At 35.2% G+C, this 21231-nt stretch overlaps 1 protein-coding gene across 3 annotated transcripts in view; it reads right to left on the bottom strand.

The window, feature by feature from the left end:
- Positions 1–21231, bottom strand: part of LOC122718661 (A disintegrin and metalloproteinase with thrombospondin motifs 7-like) — an 83806-nt gene that overhangs the window by 54633 nt on the left and 7942 nt on the right. For all 3 annotated transcript variants that reach the window (XM_043943885.1, XM_043943886.1, XM_043943887.1), the window contains exon 3: positions 12766–12894. In XM_043943885.1, coding sequence (XP_043799820.1) covers positions 12766–12844 — 79 coding nt within the window. In that variant the 5' untranslated portion in view covers positions 12845–12894. The remainder of the gene's footprint in view (positions 1–12765; positions 12895–21231) is intronic.

Raw genomic sequence — 21231 nt, 5'->3', positions numbered from 1 at the left:
CTCCTCGAAACACGATTCTTCGTGAAATATTTTCTTTGCAAATCTTCTTGGTAAAAAACAAGAAAAAAGAAAGAAACAAACAAAGAAAAAAACAATCATAACAACGTTAAAACGGAAACGGTTAGGGGTAGAAGAACGGGTAGAAGGGGAATTTTCGAGAAACTTGCCGGGCGAAGCCGCGGGAACTGGATTAAGAAAGTTTGCCCGAACCAGGCTTCGGCAAACTTACTTCCACCACGCGTTGACAATTCCCTTGCCAACGTCCCCGGATCGGAGCAACCAGAGAAGGATGTATCGCGATGTGGATACAATGCAACTTTGCATTAACTTCGCTCGTGTTGAATTAAATTTTGAAAGCCGCTGAACTTATATACGATACGAGGTTTTGCGATACGATACGATACGTAATTCATGACGCTATGTGTATGAATAATACGTGCTCTTATAAGAAAGGGAAAATAATTGAGATCTCTGTTCATTCGATTTATTTAAGGATTTTTTTTTTTGTTTTTAAGGATAATTTATATATATATAAAACGAAGGATTAATGGATTCAAAATTAAGGAAAAATTTTAAAAAGTTTAAAAAAAATTTAGGTTATTCGAAAAATCGTTTTTTTTCGATATGTTGTGTTAATTTTTTATGTCACGCTTCTCGACTGAATTGAATTTAATTGGGTTAACGGACAGGCTCGATAACTCGAAATGATAAAAGGTTTCCTTGTGATGCACGGTTATTTCGCGGTCGAGTGAAGGAAATCGCGTTAGGCTAACTGCGAGCGCAACAGATGGCTCGGCTTTTACGGCGAACCGAGCGATTTCGATTAAAACGAATCGCGCTTCAAGGCGATTCCGCATGCGCGATTAAATACGAGAAGACGTTCCGTGATCGAAGCCGCCGATTAATACATCGATTGCGTCGTGTTAAAATAATATCGAATAAAAGAGCCATGAAAATATCTCGAATATCGCGATCGTGAACGAATAATATCGATAAATGTAAATAAAAGCTCTATATATAAAGATCAAAGTATTATAAGTTAATTAATATAGGATAAGATTAGTAATAAATATTTATACCTCAGAAATGAAAATAAAAGCTCTTTATAAAGATCAAAGTATATATATTATACAGTTAACTAATATAGGATAATAAAATTCTTTTAAGAATAGTAATTCAATAGTAATACACAATTAAATTAAAAATATTTATATCTCAGAAATGAAAATAAAAGTTCTATATAAAGACCAAAGTATTATATAAGTATTAACTAATATAGGATAATAAAATTCTTTTAAGAATAGTAATTCAATAACATACACGATTAAATTAGAAATATTTATATCTCAGAAATGAAAATAAAAGTTCTATATAAAAACCAAAGTATTATATAGTTAACTAATATAGGATAATAAAATTCTTTTAAGAATAATAATTCAATAACATACACAATTAAATTAGAAATATTTATATCTCAGAAATGAAAATAAAAGCTCTATATAAAGACCAAAATATTATACAGTTAACTAATATAGGATAATAACATTCTTTTAAGAATAGTAATTCAATAACATACACGATTAAATTAGAAATAAATATTTATACCTATGGGATACGAGTGAAAACTCAGCTACGTGTCATTAGTTTACATACGATCACGAAAAATTTGATGATCAAGAGGATAAAACGATAAAATTTAATTATTATTATTATTATTATTATTTTTCGTTCAAAGAATAATCATCGCGTACGGATATACGATTTCGAACGTTGTTTTGCCGGAAAAAAAAAAGAAGAAAAAAAAAAAGGAACGTATAAAGGCAGTATTTCAAGCTCAGCGCAAAAAACGATCGTTAATCGAGTTTTCACGGAGGAGGAAGGATCGGGCGACGGACGAAATGGAGTGGCGGTAGGAAACATTCAGTAGTAAAAGGATTAATTTCAGCCGGCGTGGAGCAACGGCGCGGCGCTCGCAGTCCGCCGAGCAATTTTCCGGGTATTCATCGCAGCTCGGCTGTGGACAGGGCTTGGGTCAACCACGGCCATTAATCATGCCGATACAACTTAATCATTGTTCCTTAACGCGATGCAAAGCTACATTGCTTGTGCGCGCTCTTGCTCGAATCGAGGATTTTCCAGTAAAAAAAAAAAAAAAAAAAGAAAGAAAAAAAAGGGAATCCATTTCTTGACAATTTTTCAATTTTTCGAAATAGATGGCCAAATTTTGACGTATCGTTATTTTATTTTTTGTTGTCTGTGAATGAGAAAGGTACACATAAATTCAATTCGGAGATCTAACCTAACCTAAAAAAAAGTTTTACATCGCTTTACGTATGAATAGAAAAAGGGAAAGAGATTTATCTACAGATTTATCTATCTATCAAATTTTTAAATCATTTCGTGAATTCGCATCTCGATGATTTATCAAGTTGACAAAATTAATCAAAGAAACAATTATTTCGTTATTTCTTGAAAAAAAGCGATTTTTTTTTTGCCGCAAACTCTCGATTCAAAAGAATCCTTTCATCTTTCGTATCGCTCCTTCTTCTTTTTTTCTTTTTTTTAATTTACGGATTCTTTAGCGACGGCTAAATTTCAAAGGCCATCTTAGAAAGAAGTTAAACCGATAGCGGGTGTATACGTATCGAGAATGATCAAAGGCTCGTGCCAGCCGTGGATCGGACACGTCTTGTTCGGTGAACTAGAGCACCCTCGAGTCTCGAGAGTTTCATGGTAATTATTTCCAGGCCGCGCCTTTAACGGGTCAGCGCTATCGAAACACTTGAAACGGTTGAATATTAAAATCCAGCTATGAATTTCAGAAATACAGTGGAGATACGCCGATATATATATATAAAAAAAAAAAAAAAAAAAAAAAAAACAGAATCCTTCGAGAGATTCGTGGCGTGAATTTAAATGACACGCCGCTCCTTGTTAATCAATTCGAATATAATTTTCGAACTCGTCCAAGTAAACGATTCCGGAATTTTTCTCTCTCTCTCTCTCTCTTCCAGTCAGGTTCGAGTTGATTTACACGTAGGTGGTTGTCACAACCTTGCACGATCTACGACTCCATTGGCTCTCTCGGTTGGTTCTCGGTTTTCATTAATTATCTCGCAGGCATTTTCGCAGATAGGATCGAAACGGGTGTGGAACGGCTTTGACGAAGTGAAAAATCCGCTACTTTCGGCTCGATGGATTTATGGGAATACGCGAATAAAGATTGCGATCCCTCTCCTCTCTCGAACCTCGATTTATACGTATATGCGTGTATATAGAGGTGCGCGCGTATATGCGCCGACCGTTCGAGCATATCGAAATTTAATCGAAGAAAAATATGTATGTAAAAAATATATTTGAATGCGAAGCGTATCGAATGAATGTTTACCTCAGGTATAGGAGCTCAGAGTTATGGAAATTAAATTTTCATTCTGGAAATGTTACGATGTATGCACGTTTAGGTAAATAAATCCATAGGCAAATCAATTGCATCTCTCCAGTCCGTGCACGGTCTCTGATTTGATATTTCGATGTATTTCGACAGACACACCGGATAGAATTATTCCAAACGTTTCCACGGAATAACTGGGCTAGTCGCTATATATGCGAAATAACCAATTTCACAGTATGAAACACACACATTAAAATTAGCCAATTAGAATTTTACCAATTCGTTCGTTTCATTTCGTTAAAAAAAAAAAAAAAAAAAAAAANAAAAAAAAAAAAAAAAAAAAAAAAAAAAATGCACTATATGCGTATATACTATAATTTAATATAACCACATTGACCGACATATTTCCAAATCTCGTGTCTATAAATTCATGCCTGTGAAATGCGCGAGCATCCACACAGGATAAATATATTATCACAGGCAATATCTTCCCTTGCTAAAAGCAAAACAACGTTTCCTCGACTCCCTAAGCACAACCTTTCCTCCACCGTTGCCGTGAATCTTCCTTATCACCCGTGGTAAATTATGACGACCGGTTGACGAATTGTTATCGCAATGCCCGTTGCCTTTGCCGCAAAATCCATCTATCTTCGCTCCGCCCAATAAATTCCATATACAATCCGGCTATTTACGCGGACACGTTAACGCGTTGCAACACGCCGCACGAACGCATCTTATCTCCCCGACCGTTTTCACGGAACAAGAAGCATCGAGATACGTGTTTTCTTTCTTACGTGTGTACAGAGCGCCCTCTCCCAAGTCCAAGGGATACGGCGAACGCGTGTTATTTCCCATATTTTATCTAAATCCTGTTCAGTTACAGTAGTAATGTCGCGATAAGATCCTGCTTCCCTGCCTCGTTTTTAAATGCCAAGGAATTTTTAGGTTAGCGGCGCGATTACTTTTATCGCCGCTCGATGGCGCGACGTTAGGATGCAATCAAGATGGAGGAGAGAGAGCAAAGTGGTGCGGTTGACGAAGAGAAGCTCGAGACAGATAGCGAGTAGCGTGTTGCGAATAATTTTTTAGTGCGAGTAAGGCTTCGTGTCTTATCGGGTATAGGGACAGTAATGAGCGGACTGCTGCGGATGTTTACGCAATATCGAACTTTTACGAACGCTGTTTAGAAAAACTTGATAGAGAAGCTTTGAGATTTGATTCGTTCCTTCGTAATGCGCGTGTTTTCCTCCATCTTTTCTTTTCTCCTCCTTTTTTTTTTAAGTTAACGAGAGAATAAAATAAGTATCTTAACGTACTGAAAATGTCGTACAGGTTATTCGATAATATTTTCTACGGATAAAATATTCTTCGAGATACGAGGATCATCTTCAATTTCTTAGACGAACGATATATATATATTTTGTTTTATCCATCAAGATACTTAAAACCTGGTATTCCATAAACGAAAGTTATCAACGTATGCGATAAAATACGTTGTAAAAAGGTTGTAAAAACTTTAAACATATTTTCTTTTTTTTTTAGTTATTCATTTACAGAACTATTTATACCTTTTATATTTATAACCTCGAAAACGGGTAAGAGTTTACGGGACACGCAACCGTTCGTTTTTCAATATATCCAACCAAGTTTCAAATATTTCGCGAATATCCACGAATATTTCTCCGCTACGCAATCGCGAAAAGATCAACAACGTTTCAACTTGAGTCCAGTTTCCAATCGTTTGCTACTTTATACGTATATAAATCTGCCATGCCAGTTTATCGCGCATTGTCGCGCTCGTTTCTCCTGCTCTCTCGCGACAACATTCGTCAAATAGAACGAGGAAACGAGAGGGAGAAAAGAAAATCGTATTCGCCTCCATGTAGACGTTGTCGATCTTCGATGAGAAAATTAATGCCGCCCCTTTTGTCCCTATAGAGGAGACAACAAGTTTTATCGACTGTTCGATATCGTAACCGGATGACCCGAGGGAAATCGCGAAATCCGTTATTGCGCTGTCTCCAGGTGAAGACGCACGGTGGCAGCTAGTTTACAAGTGTTACGTGTACAAGTCGGAATAAGGAAAAATCTCTCCTCGACTAAGACGTTGCGCTCCTTCGAGACTTGGAACTTTGCGAAATTAATGCGAATACCGCGCGCGATCTGTCTTTCGGTTTCACGACTTGTGTCGAGGGTTGAATTAATAGGGGATACCGGGGCAAGTTTGTTTGAATTCTACACCAAGGTGGTAAATTTAACTGGTGCAACGAAGCGTATCATCTTGTAAAACTTGGACCATCGTAATCTCGATAAAACGTGAGGCTTGTTTTGTGAAGTGAAAATAAAAAAATTCATATTTTTTATCATTATAGAGATTTTACAAAAGTGACAAATAAAATAAAATTTCGACCGTGTAATTAATCTTTTATTTACGAAATTAAATTTCTTGAAATAAATAAATATTCGTAAAATATTCACACGCCATTCGATTGCAACGAATTATGTAAAGATAATAAAAAATGCCAGCCCTTTAAATATAATGAATACTTTATTTTAGATTTTTGTACATTTAATAAACAAATTCGTCGTATTATAAATCAACATTGGATAATCGAATCTATCAAAATTCTTGCAATTAAAATTTACATTTCAATTTTATTTTGAATATTCAAGACTCAACTACTGTGAGATCCGTAATTTCCAGTGTTAGAAGACAATTCACATTTAGTTGGCAAAAAACAAGAACACGTCTCGTCGTTCGACGAGAAAAAAAGAAAGAGATCGATTCACCCTATTTAAGAAAAGGAGGGATGGCGCTTCGCGGCAAGATTTGCAGAAAGCGTAATGCGCTGGTGGGATGGAGGAGGACGGTATCTCTCGAAAAGGATCACTTCTGATGCCACTTCTCGAGACAAGGAGGCGTGGGTTTCATTCGTTATTACCGATCGAGTCTCGTCCTACGTACCGTCTGCCCCCGCAGGTGCTCGCTCTTCCCTCGTCTTAACCGAATCGCGATGCTCTGACCCAGTGTCTCCCAACGTTTCTCGACAGATCTACGACCCTCCTTTGCGATAGCCAAATAAACTCGTGACTTTCTCTCTCTCTCTCTCTCTCTCTCTCTCTCTCTCTCTCTCTCTCTCTCTCTCTCTCTTATGGTAATCTCGTAACAATCCATTTTTAATATAAAGTAAATAATAAAAAAGTAAACGTAATATTTTATTTTTAAAGATGAGTCATAAGAGAATATCGAAATATTGAAATTAAAATTTGATAAAGAGTTCGATAGAGAGTTTATTGTGTCTTCGAATATTTTTAATTTTATAAAAGAAAAAAATTTGTCTGCAAGTATCGTCAATTTTTAAGGAATAATCGTCGTAAGTTTAAAACGAAAGATTTTATAGAAATTTAGTAGAAATTATTCACATTAAGGTTCGTTTTTTTTTTTTTTTTTAAGATTCGTTTCAAAGAAGATAGAAAAATTCGTCGCGTAGTTTAATCTCGTTTAAAACGATCAATCGTTATAAGATGATGGTCACAATGGTTATCGCATTATCCGTTATATTGCCAAGTATTCGCACGCATTATGAGCAAACACAGATCGCTACTATTTGCTCTAATACTCTGACAATCCTCGGATAACGTTTATCCTGCATACGAAATTGGAATTTTGGCGGCGATAGGCTCCCCTGATTTGAATAGTTATTATTATTTGAACGGATTAAAGTCCCTAGAGCCGAGACCCTTTAATCATCTTAAATTATAAACATTATAAAAGTAACAAGATAAATTCAAGATAAGATTTCCTATTTTCTTAAAAAATTAAAAGAGGGATATTTAGAGAATTTATAGAAATATTATAGAACGCAATACGAAACCAATTATCGTATCTTCAAACAATTTTCTAAAACAGAAAATTCACGTAACAATATCAATACCTTCATCCAAGAATCGAGAATAATTAACCCGATTGAAAAAATAACCAAGTTGAAAATCTCGAATTACTTCAATTATTTGTTAATATTTATATCCGATCCGCTTTTCATGTAACTTCCAACCAGCATTACGATCGTAATTATCATTTACGTTTCAATTTATTAAATTTTCAAACCCGTGCTACTGCAATTAATAAAAACTTTTCTCGCCAAATCGCTAGGGAAAAATGATCCCGCTTCGCACGTTGACCGTAAACATCGACAACACCGCAAACATTATTCGGGCGTCCGAAAATAAAAGTTTTTTTCGACGATAAGCCGAGGCTCGGGGTTTACATAACGGGGCCGGGAGCGGAAGAGAGGGGAAGAGGAAGAGGGGAGAAGCCCGGTGGTTTCTGAATGAAAATAAAGATAACGCTTCGTCATCGAGCGTGCCTACGCGTGGACGGAGGAGCAGCAGCAGCAACAACCGGCCACGTCGAGTCACGTTTTTCAGCGTTTTCGGAATTGCACCACGGAATCGCGGCCCACGCTCCTCTCTCGCCTTTTATTCCCTCCTCCCGATCCTTCGCGAAGACAAGCAGAGAGAGAGAGAGAAAGAGAGAGAGGAGAAAAAGCGAGCGTGTAGTACCCGGCCCACGCCCAATCGCCCCCGCTCCAGCATTCATCGAACATCGGCAACAGCACAGGTGCGCCAATCGCGGCTACCACCGATCCCTATATTTTCGCCTCCCGTTTGTTCCACTCTCCTTCTCCCTTCCGTGATTCCATCTTTTTTTTCTTTTTCTCCAAACACGCTTGGAAATTTTGATTTTGATCTCCTCCCTTTTTTTTTTTTTTTTTATTTTCACAGATCTGAATCTGAAACCGTGCTGCGAGATCTTTTGAAATTGGAACAGTTTCGAATCGGAAGACAAGCCTTGTTCAGAAGATATCGGTCCAACGAATATAGAATTTTTAATACGTTTTTTTGGAATATAATTCGAAGGTAAGAAAGTTTTTCATAGCAATTACACAAATTGCTTTTGCATTTTCGAAAATTACGTTCCCGCGTGTGAACGAGGAAAGATTTTATCCGCGTTCCTTTTTATTTTTCTTTTCACTCTCACTCTTCCAAATGCGTCATCCATTAGGGCGGCGTTCGCATTAATCACTCGGTTATCAGCTGATACTTTGGACGTTGATGGACAGGGAGCGCGAGCCATCGCGTGAGCGTTAATTGTTTCCTTTGTATCTCGCTTTATTTAGAAAGAAAAAAAAAAAGGAAAACAGCTTTCGAAAAGGTTTTTTCTTATCGTTTCGACTACGCTCGGTGTAATTTAATCGCCGTATGCAACCTCGATTCGATACAAAATCGATTCTAGCATTTTCGAAGTTTCAAAGAGAGAGAAAGAGAGCGCTTTCCACTCTTCGATCCAAGAAGAATATCTCCGGATCCTTCGGTCGGCGAACGAACCGAGGAGCTTGCGTAATTCATGGACTTAAGATTTTATATCGGCTTAAGAAGTTCCGCAAGATTTTCCAAGATCTCCCAACTTTTCAAGAGTTGGAAAATTGAGGGCTCGCCCTTCCTCCCTTCCATGGAAGACACGTTGGTTTGAGGCGAGGAAGTAGGCGATGACAGTCTTGATAAACTTCCGAGTGACCAAGCGTGTGGAGATCAAAGTGGTTGGCGGCCAATCTCAAAACTTAATTTTTCCAACTCCGATTCGATACATGCTTTCAATTCTGGAAATATCCGAGAGATTGAGATCGAAAAATCTACCCCTGAATCTTATATAACAATTAACCCTTTGCACTCTCAGGCATCAATTTCTCAACGAATAGAAATAATTTCGTTATTCGATAACGAAAAATTAAATTCATCCTCGCTCGAACTAATTTTATTAGATCGATAAGGCAATTCGAGTTCGTTTGATTTTTTTAAAATAATATATTTTATATTTTTTAAAATAATATATATATTTTTTAATAATATATTTTATTTTTAAATACATATTTTATAAAGCGTGGAATAATATACTATAGAATGGTTAGATTTTTTTATATCAAATTAGACCGTTTTCGGCGTTGGTTCGAGTTAGACGGTCGATGGGAATAAAAATATTATTTATTTCAAAGTTTTCGAGTTTTGTAAACGTGGAATACGTGGAATGAAATTAGTTCGATGGGTTTGATTTTTCGTTATCGAATAACGAAATTATTTTTATTTCTTAAGAAATTGATGACAGAGGGAAGAAAAATAGCGATGAAAATAGAAATAATGTAAGAAGAATGTAGAACGAACGAAAGATAAGAATAATTGGGAAACCGAGGATGCATCTTGGTAATCACGTTGTTATTAAAATATCTCGCGAAACAACGATACAGATTTTAATATTCGGCAAAAATATCAGAATATAAAAGTTTCACGCGTTGATTCTTGCGTGAAATCGTCTCGAGTAGTTGATTCGAGCTTGGAAAAAGGAGGATTGCAAGAGGATTTTAAGATTCCTCTCGTTTCATTTCGAGATTATTCTTCGAACGCTGCTTGGCCACGCGTTCGAAACACGTATAACACGCATCCACATCGGCGAGCGCTTGTTCGAAGAGAGGAGGGGGGGGAGAGAACGATTTTTCAACAGGTTTCCAACCATGAATGGACGCTCGGTTTTATTGCTCCGCTCGAGCGTCCTTTTTCTTTTTTTCCGTTCGTTCGTCGCTTTTGTAGACGTTTGGCGCCACCAACGGCCCCGTCCATTTTCTTCTTCTAGGTCGGAAAAAAAGAGGGGGGGAGAGAGAGAGAGAGAGAGAGAGAGAGAGAGAGAGAGAGAGAGAGAGAGAGATAGCGTTTTAGAAACCGGTCCCCGATAAAAAGAAAAGAAAAATAAAATTTCGCACTCGAAGCGAAAATATTATATGCGAGGACAATGCGATCGACGAGGCACGCTGCGCGCGTAAGCGTTTTTTTTCCTTTTTATCTCTTTTTAATTGCAACGTTCTCTAAATCCTTCGAGACCGCGACGAGCGTGACGTGACTCGTGTTCGAATGCGCTTCGACAACGAACACCGGCAAAAAACGTAGCGGCAAGGACGGACAGCCGCGTGTCGTCGTCGGTTAACGAGAGACGATAATCGCGAAAGTGACGTGTAGATTCGATTACTTGGCACCGATTCTATTTATAACTATATCGCTTCGAAGCTAAAAATATTCGCCACTTGCGAAACTTGCTTCCTTGTTTTAAGAGCTCGAATTGCCGACAAGTAAGAAAGATCGATATTCAGGAAAAATTTCATTCTTTCTTATCCTTTCGTCAAAGAAATTTTCCAAGAAAAAAATTGCTCCACATTTTTCCCTCCATTCAAGAGAAATTTCAATTAACCAAAAAAAATTCAAACTCTAACTAATCGTATCTTCCAATATTACGCGTAATAGAATCGAAATTAAAATGTTCGTAAACAAGACGAACTTCTTCCTCTTTTTCTTCTTCTTCTTCTTCTTCTTCTTCTTCTTCTTCTCCTCCTCCGTTTCGAGACGAATATAATTCTCGCGCATACTTTTCACGAATTCCTGCCCCCCTTCTTTAAAAACCAAACACGGGCAGCATTTCCGAAAATTTCCGCGCAAACAAGCGAGTAATTACGCGCAAAGTTTATATCTCCTCCTCCCACCACGACGACGATTTTAAACCGGATCTGACCAACCGGATCCCACGCCAAAACTTTCGAGGGAACAATTCCAAGTTTGGCCAGGTTCGGTCGTAGTTCGAATTCCGGGGCGTTAAGTTTCAAATTAGAGGGTGTGTGTGTGTGTATGCGTGACGAATCCCTCCCCCCCCTCCTCCATCGCTTAATAACGCCTTAATGATCGTCGTTACGGAGCGGGTGGGCGGTGTATAGAGTGGTGGGGGGTGGAGGAAAGAAGGGGTGTCAATAATTGCGGGATTAAGGATGGACGGATTACGCGTGTCGTATTGACGCGTTGTTTTTCCCTCCCCAGCGACAACAACAGCAACAACAACAACAAACGGGCGCCACCTCCGCTGTAATTTTCGCCCGATCGAGAATAATTGGCCTCCTAATGACAGGCCAATCCTTGAGCCGCATTGTCTCACGCCAAACCGCCCACGCGAGACCGAATAAATATTTACGAGATTCATCTGCATTGAAAAGCATTGAGCGCCATCTGGAAAAAAAATGGCGGCGGTTGTAACAATTGGATTCGTTACGGATTTCGTTACTCGTTGAGAGAGAGAGAGAGAGAGAGAGAGAGAGAGAGAGAGAGAGGAGGATGGACGGGAAGTGCAGCGGTTTCTTCTTTGTTCTAGAATTTTTCGTTTCTTTTTTCTTTTCTAATAGACAAGGTTTGTTATGTTTTCGTCAGATTTCGAATTTGGATCTCGATTGGTTTTATCGAGACGTTTACATTAAATTGGTAAAAGGAAAAGTAAATAAATGTAGAAGGGTGATTATGACTACTTGGAATAATTCTGAGAGAAAGTTAATTTTGTATTCAATCCTGATTTAGATTAAGAGAGCGATTTAAAGTTCAATGAAAATGGTAATTTGCAATTTTTTTTTTTTAATAGAAGATTTTTTACACGAAGTGAAAATGAAATGGATGGAAAGTGTCCAATAAAATTTTGTCTTATTTGTCCTTGTTTTGGGGAAAAAGAAAAAAAAAAAAGGTCGAACTTGAATCGCGTACGAAGTGACGTGAAAATTGTGCGGTTGCAATTGCACTGTATGAAACGTTATCATTTCACGATTCTGTGGCCAACTCGACTTGTTCGAAGTCGGGTTCGTGACGCGTGATGGATCGTATTAAGCTTGGTTTGAGGTCTACGAATTTTTCGAACGTGTTTTGACAATCGTATAAAATTACTGATTTATCGTAATCTCTTTTCATAAATCCCGTATAAAATGCCTATATTGCGTATATTCTCTTTAAATCCATCTATTTCTCTCTTTCTATTCGAAACAAGGAATACTATATATTTTTGACGATAAAAATAAATATGTAATATATTTTGCCATAAATAGATAGACCATAAATTTCATTTTAACAAAGAAAAAGATCGCAATATCACACACATATATATATATATGTAAAATCATAAAGTTCAAAAAAACTTTACATCAATTCTTTATAATTTTTTTCGAATCGATGAAGGAAATAAATTAATCTTAAAAGACTTTCCTTCCTTCCAATTCCCTCGAGTCACACGTATCTTTATTCTCGAAGGATCGACTAAAATGATGTCCCGCGCCGCGTCGTGAAGGCGTGAAAAATGACAACACCGCAAAGGTTAGCGATAAAGAGTGAGAAAGAGGGACTATTCTGTTCCGATTCGAACTGCACGGTGTCGAGTTTAAAGAATCGAGCGAGCTAATTGCCAAAAGTTTCAAACGTATTTTTTCGAACATATTTGATAAATTTTTGGACATTTTTCAGAAACTCACCCCTTGGACGATGGAGACGAGCTTCTGGCACTATATGCACAACGACGATGAACGCTTGAAGCATCAGTGGATAACGCATGATTGCAGTAAGGCCGGGACACGCCAACGTGAGCTTTCACTCTCCTTCACCTGTAATAAATATAAATCATCGTATAAATTGTCATCACAATTTTTATCACGGTTAATTTGATAAAAATGCAAATTAATGCAATTTACGAGATTATAACGTTGTTGACGAAGAATTATGTTCTTAAATTGTGCAAGTGGAGTTGAAAAGCTAGTTTATCGCTTAAATATTAACTAATCGATACGAAATTTCTAAACTATTAAAATAATTATTTAATTAATTTGTCGAAATAAGTAAGTATATTTTCGATAATTTTACATCGACATTAAAACAAAAAAAAAAAAGATCGAAGTATTCGTTTAATTTATTCTCTCAATCTTCATTCATTCGAATTTTTCTTAATTCCTCTAAAGTTAAAAAAATTCGATCCCAACAATTCCCCCGAATTATTAACGATAAAATTTTAACTTTAGAATCCAAACACGCCACCATTCGCCGAACAAAAATCCGAACAGAGGGAGACGACAAATCCGAGGTTTAATCTCGAGTGAAAAGAAAAAAAGAGCGTTCGAAACAACCCAACTGCTCGGATTAGAACATCAGGACAATAAAACGTTCAGAGACTCGCTTTCAAAGATACAGAGCCAAACCGATCGATTCGAAAGAAAGAAGAAGTTTAAAACTGGAACGAGTTCCCCTTTGTTGTTGCAAAAAATGTTCGAGATTGACGATTCTCAGATTATTTTTCCTACGGGGAGAGAAAGAGTGGTGAGTTTTTCATTGGCTTAGAATAACGAGAAAAAGAAACGAATATCTAACACTTCGCGAAAAAGAAGGATCGAGAAATTAAAGTTGAATTCCGGCTTGGTCGGTAAGGAAGGAAGGAAGGAAGGAAGGAAGGAAGGATAGAAAAGACGGAATGCTTTCGTAGCAGCAGCTTTGCGTCCTGAGGTATGAAGCTTGTTACGCGAGATTCCTCGTGGTCAGGCGGAGTAATACTCGGTAGTTATGGTAATCGGATTTGAACGAGAGCCTCGTGATTGGACTCGATACAACCGTACCTATCTCCCTCCCTCCCGGAATAGCCGGATTTATTTTATATTATCGCGTGTCCCCGCGTTCCCAATTATTTGGCGCTACAGTTTCATTATATTATCCACAGGGGGCGCTGGAAAATGCTGGAAAATTGTTGCGAGCCAACCACCGAGAATGATAATCGTGGCAAGAAAATTTGATCGATTTGAGCAGATTCTCATCCACGATTCTTCCAAGGTTTTTATTTTTTTTTCGTTTCTCGTGAATATACGAATTATTTGATTAATTAAATTTTTTTAAATATCCTGTATGAAATTATAATTCACTCAACTTTTTCTATTTTTTTTCAGTTGGTATGTATAATCAATCGATTCGATTGAAATCAAGGCAATTATTTTTCGCGGTAATTGGAAACTGTGCGAAGAACAAAGAAACTCATGAATAATAATCGAATCTGCGTCTCTTCTTTGTGACTATCGAATCGGTGGGATAAATAAAAGAGGCGACCTTAAGACGAAGAAAAAAAAAAAGAAAAAAGAAAAAATTAGCAATCGAATCGATTCGAAGTCAGAGCACGGAGAAAATAAATGTTAATTGCCATTGCAAATGTATCGGAAGTTTGCTCGTGTTGATAGCTATCCCCGCGTGGCTAATTACTGATCTCGTAGACAGAGAGAGAGAGAGAGAGAGAGAGTGAGTTAATCAACTGACTTTGATTTCCCCAAACCCTTTCGGTATTCCACACCGTTTGCCACCCTTCTGTTGCTAATTAGGACAAGGGTTGATAGATACACGTAGAATTGCGCGTGCACGCGCGTTAAATTTATTTCAAACTGAAAATTTCAATCGATTGACAATTCGTTGATTGCAAAGGTAAATTATCGAATATCGGTAATTGTAATACCCGTTGGATTCAATCTTATTACTATTATTAGATACTTTTTTTACTTTTAAGGAAGATTATGTAATATTTGGAAATTATAAAAATTATCCAATTACAATTATATCATATTTCTATTCCGTAAGAATATTTTAGTAAAAAATGAGGTTATGTTAAGTTAGGAATTAAATTAGGCCTTTTTACATTATTATATTCATTTTTAGAAATTTTGAGATATCAGATTATTGTCAGATATAGATGTTAAAAATTGTAAGGATATAAATTAAACTTGCATTTGCAGATTTTTCAATTTATCCAATTCCTTTTTAAAAATTTAGTTTCTTAAAATAGTCAAAGTGGTAGGAGAATAAACAAATTTGTTGAAAATTTTTATCTATTAACAATTCCTTGATTGCAAAAGATTATAAAATTATTATTATTATTAAATATCTTTTTAAGATAGATTAAATAATATTTGGAAATTATAAAAATTGTGCAATTGTGCATTACAATTATATTTGATTACTAAACGATTATTAAATTTCATATTTTATTAGTAGAAGATCAGGTTATGTTAGGTTAAGAATTAAATTAGGCCTTTTTACATTATTATATTCATTTTTAGAAATTTTGAGATATCAGATATAGATATTGTCAGATATAGATGTTAAAAACTGTAAGGATATAAATTAAATTTGCATTTGCAGATTTTTCAAATTATCCAATTCCTTTTTAAAAATTTAGTTTCTTAAAATAGATAAAGTGATAGGAGAATAAACAAATTTGTTGAAAACTTCTATCTATTAACAATTCCTTGATTGCAAAAGATTATAAAATTATTATTATTATTAAATATCTTTTTAAAATAGATTAAATAATATTTGGAAATTATAAAAATTGTGCAATTGTGCATTACAATTATATTTGATTATTAAACGATTATTAAATTTCATATTTTATTAGTAAAAGATCAGGTTATGTTAGGTTAGGAATTAAATTAGGCCTTTTTACATTATTATATTCATCTTTAGAAATTTTGAGATATCAGTTATTGTCAGATATAGATGTTAAAAATTGTAAAGATATAAATATCTCTAAAAATTTCCAAGATTGAAATTTGATTAATAGAGAGATTTATTAAATTGAATTTTTTATTTCATTAGCAAAGAATTAACTTAAGTTAACCTTATCAAACTTTTCACACTATTATATCCATCGTTATTACATGATATTAAAAATTTTGAAATGTCATTCAATTCAGATTAAATTAAAAGATATTAAAAGTTCTGAGCATATTAAATTAAACTTATCGAGATTTTCCAATTTATCCAATTTCTCTTCAAAGATACATAAAACTAATTCTTTGAAACAGTCAAAATAAATAAATTTGTTCCAAAATACGAAAAAGCCAGTAGCAACATTCGGCAACAACCTAGATATCGTTACTGGAAAATTTTATCAATCCTCCTGTACAGAAACTCGTGAGTATTCGTGTTCTGGAAGGGACAATAATTCCCATAACAAGATTCGTTCGATCGAAACTTTCGTTCGAACGTTCGTTAGGCCACTATCGGATACCAGAGATACTATCGATGGAAATACCATATACCGTCAATTGAATAAACTCGTCGTCGACTGGCTGTATCTATAACGATGACAAATGACGGCGCATTAACTAACTTTAATTACAGATGTGGTAACTTAAATCGATCGATTTCTGCAACTTGAGCGATTCTATCTTGGAGAAATATTCAGGCAATCGATTTATGCAAGTTGTCAATATTACCAAGTTCTCAATATTATATCGTACGTGGAATACGTAATTCTATCAATATTATTGAACATTCGCAGAAATAGATTGGCGTATTGTCAATATCGAGAACCTTGAAGTATTGACAAATATATATATACACACACACATACATTGATCTGAATGTTTCATTAAAGTGATCCGCGCGATTAACATCGATCATTAATTTATTCGATGTTTGTATATGCAGAAAAAAGGAAAGAATATTCAAAGCTATAATATAAACTCCATTTTTTCCAATTCCATTTAACATTCAATTTAATTTTACAAAAATATTCACGATCTAATAATCATCTAATAATCATATCGAAAATATATTTTTAATAATTATAATAAACTTGATTCCACAGGATCAAATTCCAATAATAATTTATTGACAAGAAAATAATGGAAGAAAAAAATTTCGATCGATAAATATTAGAATCCTATAGAATCCAATACTTTATCACGTATTATACGAGGAAAAAAAAATTGTTAATCATCTTTTTTATTATACTCAAAAAACTGTGGAGCAAGAAGTTAGTCGAAGAAACGAAAGCGTGACGGAGGTAAGCGTCAACGAAACAATAGTACCGCTCGTATTGGACAACGGCGGTGGAATATTTATAAGCGAGGCGCGGTTTTAAAGCCGTGTAACCATGTCGGCCGAATTGAGTTGTCGTGCGTGTAATGCGCCACACAAGACGCGCGCATCATCACGGTGATTAACGACGCGTCGTTCCAACTCGATGAGAAATTGTCTTGCTTGTGCGCAACGTGTACAACGAGATCCCTTGTATCCCGAGTATATCGAGGGTGGGATTTTATACACTTCGCGGACAAAATTTGAAAAGAACGTTTTGATTCTATACGTAGATATACATCATTCCTCTCTAAAAATTCGATCGATTCGACCAATTTTATCGTAATTTTCATATAATAAATTCGTCGCATCATTCCTGTTTTATCTCTGTAATAACACATTAAAAACGTTCGAATCTATTGAAATTTATTTAAAAAAAAAAAATAATTCGAAATTTTAGGATATCGAAATAAATTTGCTTATTTACTTTAGCTCCAATATTTTCTTTTTTTTTTCACATCATCTTGTTACACACACCACACATGGAAATACATCCATCCATGTTCGATCGAATCGGGAATTTGTTCAAATTTATTTCAAAGACGACGGGCAATGAACAGAGAGACGGAAGAAACGAGGTTCGAATTGTTGAGAGAGGAGGCATTCGGGTGGAAGAGGGAGGAGGCGCACGTGGGCCGGTGACGTGTACAACGGCTGTCAATGGCGACAACGATGACGATGATGACGCGAGTGAGAGGCACCGGAAATGCATTCGAGCGAATGGATTGGAGCAAGCGCGTGGGCAAAACGCGTGTGAAAATGCGTAATAACGCTCCAAGTAAGAGGTGAGAGACGAGAAAGCAAAGGAGAGAGAGAGAGAGAGAGGGAATAATAAGTGGATATAACGAAGTGGAACTCGACTCGAAACGGGATTTACTCCTACGAATAGAGAGACTTAGCCTCCGACTAATTTGCCGATGTTGTTAATGATAGCTAATTGACAGGCAGTAGCCGAGAGCGGGAGTGCCCGATGAAGTTATTCCGCCGGATGAAAACATACCGACTCTGTTTTGATCGTTGTGCAAGCAAGTATCGTGCGCGCTGGAAATTGTTCGATCGATTTTTTTCTCTCTCTCTCTCTCTCGAATAAATTAGGGTAAGTCGTCCTGTTTTAAATAATCGCTCGAGTCGCTGTTGTTTCATTTTTTTTCTTTTTTTTCTAAGACAGTTCGAAGTTTGCAAAGAGACGATTTCCATATTTCGAAAAAATGTAGATAATAATTTATTTATTATGTACGTTTTTTTATGATTTAGGTTTAAATTTTTGTTAGGTTAGGTTAAAAAACGGGATAAAACGTAGGGATAATTTTTTTAATAATTGTAATTTTAAAACTCCGATCTTAATTGAATAGAAATAGAAACATAAATATGACAGAGATTTATTAATAATATAAACATAATTTTATATTATATATTAATATTATATTATATTATATATTTATATTATATATATTTTATTTATTTATTTATTTATTTTTTAATTTTCAGCAAGAAACCGTTATTCCCTATTTCTCTCGACGAACGATAGACAGGTCGTTTATCTTGCGCGCGATTCTTTCTTTTGACATTGAAAGAAAGAAAGAAAGAAAGAAAGAAAAAAAAAAAGAAAAACTTATCCAACAAAGCGATTCATTTTCATTTATTCTCGAGAACGATGTTATATTTTAGGCGCGATAAACACGGATTTTCCTGTTCACACTTTATCCGCGAGTGTCTGGAATTAAAAATGGGCGGCGTAATAGGAAAAGGCGGACGATAAATCGATTTTACGGAGCGATACCGGCGCACCGCTTAGCATAATCATACGTGACGCGATAGATCGTATTTGACTTTCGTCATCGTCGTCGATATCTTTGATATTCGCTTCAAACGATGAAACGTCTCTGTTCGTTTTCAAAAAGAAAAAAACGTTAATAAAATCTTCGGGATTCACATTCAGACGCGGCCATAATAATAATAATAATAATAATAAAGATGGCCGCCCAAGATAAACGCACAAGTTTAATTAATATCGATGAAACGCAAGAAGGGGGCGCGCAAGTACGAAGGAGGAAACGTGGCGCTCCGGGCAATGATAATGAAGCGTACCTTATAAAATCCCCCTTTCGCCAACCTTCCGATCGATCCTTGTCCTTCTCCTCCCCTTTTTTTTTCTTTCTTTTTTTTTTCGCTCCAACTTATTCCATCCGGATAAAAATTAAGATCCCTATAGGGAGGAAAATAGAGGATAAATTTGAATAAACAGAACGAACGTTTGTTTTCGTAGAGGCTGAACTAATACGAACTGAACTAATACGCACCGTTATTATTGTAATAAAAGTTCCGCGGGATAAGTAAAAATCGTTCCTCCGGAGCTGCTTCTCTCTCCCATCTTTTCCACAAATTTTCACGATTTTTTAATTTGCTTAGTTCATGTTTGGCGTATAATAAATAATTTTATGGGGATAAAATTCGATTCGAAAGTGAAACTCGTAGCGAAATTTATTTTTTATTTTTTTTTTATTTTTTAAGAGAGCATAATAAAGCATGAGATTGGAAAAATGGAGGATAAATTCGAATAATTGGAATTAAGCTTTATATTATTCATTCTGAAAAATATTATTATTTCAATAAGAATGAAATACGATGATCGCGAAGATTTTTCGTCGAATAAAGATTCGCGATCGATTTATAGATGGTGTGTCGATACGAATCGATCGAACCTCATTGTTTTCCAGATTTTGCAAATTTTTCTCGATTCCTGCCAAAGAATTTAACCAATCTTTTGTATACAAAATTGCAATTACTTCCTAAAATTATATATAAATTACGTTATTATTTAATTTTCGTTCCTATTATTAGGATTACTACACAAAAATCCTTCTATTTTTTATTTATTTATTTATTATTTATTTCTTGATTATGTATAAATATACATAAAAGAATATGAGATACAAAAAAAAAATTATTTCGTCATCGTATAAAAATAATTACCCGTTCCAAATGTAACTATTTTCGATATAAAATATAATAGAAAAATAAAGTAATATAAAGAAAAATAAAAATATAGTAGAAAAAAAAATAAAAAAAAAAATTATTTCGTCGTCGTATAAAAATAATTATCCAAGTGTAATTATTTTCTATATAAGATATAGTAGAAAAATAAAAAAATCCTTGAAAAGTTGAATAGTGTCTTTGTCTTTCGACCTTAGCTATTAGAATTTACGATCGCAACATTTTGCAATAATAACTTAATTGGGTTTAATTGGGGCAATTGGCCTAACTAAATAGCTTTAACGATTTTTCACCGTAAACTCTATACGTGTAATGATGCCAAGCTGTAACTCATATCTATTACCGTTTCGAAATTGGAAACGACAGTCGTTCTCCGTTCTCCTTGCCCATCCTCGAATAGAAGAATTTTATTTCGATGAATTTATCTATCCACTAGACTCGTTGATCGACTCGAGACACGTGAATTTCGTATAATTTATTCGTTGTGTATGTGCGTGTGTGTAAACAATTATTTCAATTCGTGAAAACATAAAATCGAAGGAAATTATCATTGGAATATTTGTTTTATTCCATTATTTTGGACAATAATCGATTCTAAATATTATTAAATAAAATTTAATTCTTCCTTCCGTTTAAATCGTATTTAAAACAATTATAATTACGTACAATTTCCGTCCATCATTTTTATTTCCAAAAATTTAATGCGTGAGGAAAATTTAATAGTTGAACTTGATACAATAATTTACTTCGATAATTTATTACCTCAAAACATAATAATGATAATAACAATAATTACAACGCCAAACCGAGCCTAAATTGTTGTACGAAAAAGCGACGATCGATTGTGATACGAGTTAACGAAGTAAGTAAACATTGTTCGAGCATTTTAACTTTGAACTTTGTAGCGTGTACATATAAAACTCGAGATTAAAGATTTTAAAACGCGCATCGAATAAATAAATAAATAAATAAATAAACGTTAAATAATTAAGGATGAAATAAAGGATGGACAAAGGGTTGAGATACGCTGCCTCTGTTTATTTCAATAACAAAAACCT

Source organism: Apis laboriosa, unplaced genomic scaffold, assembly GCF_014066325.1.
Source record: "Apis laboriosa isolate Shangri-la unplaced genomic scaffold, ASM1406632v1 scaffold68_cov148, whole genome shotgun sequence".
Taxonomy (NCBI): domain Eukaryota; kingdom Metazoa; phylum Arthropoda; class Insecta; order Hymenoptera; family Apidae; genus Apis; species Apis laboriosa.
This window is presented reverse-complemented; position numbering and strand designations above follow the sequence as displayed.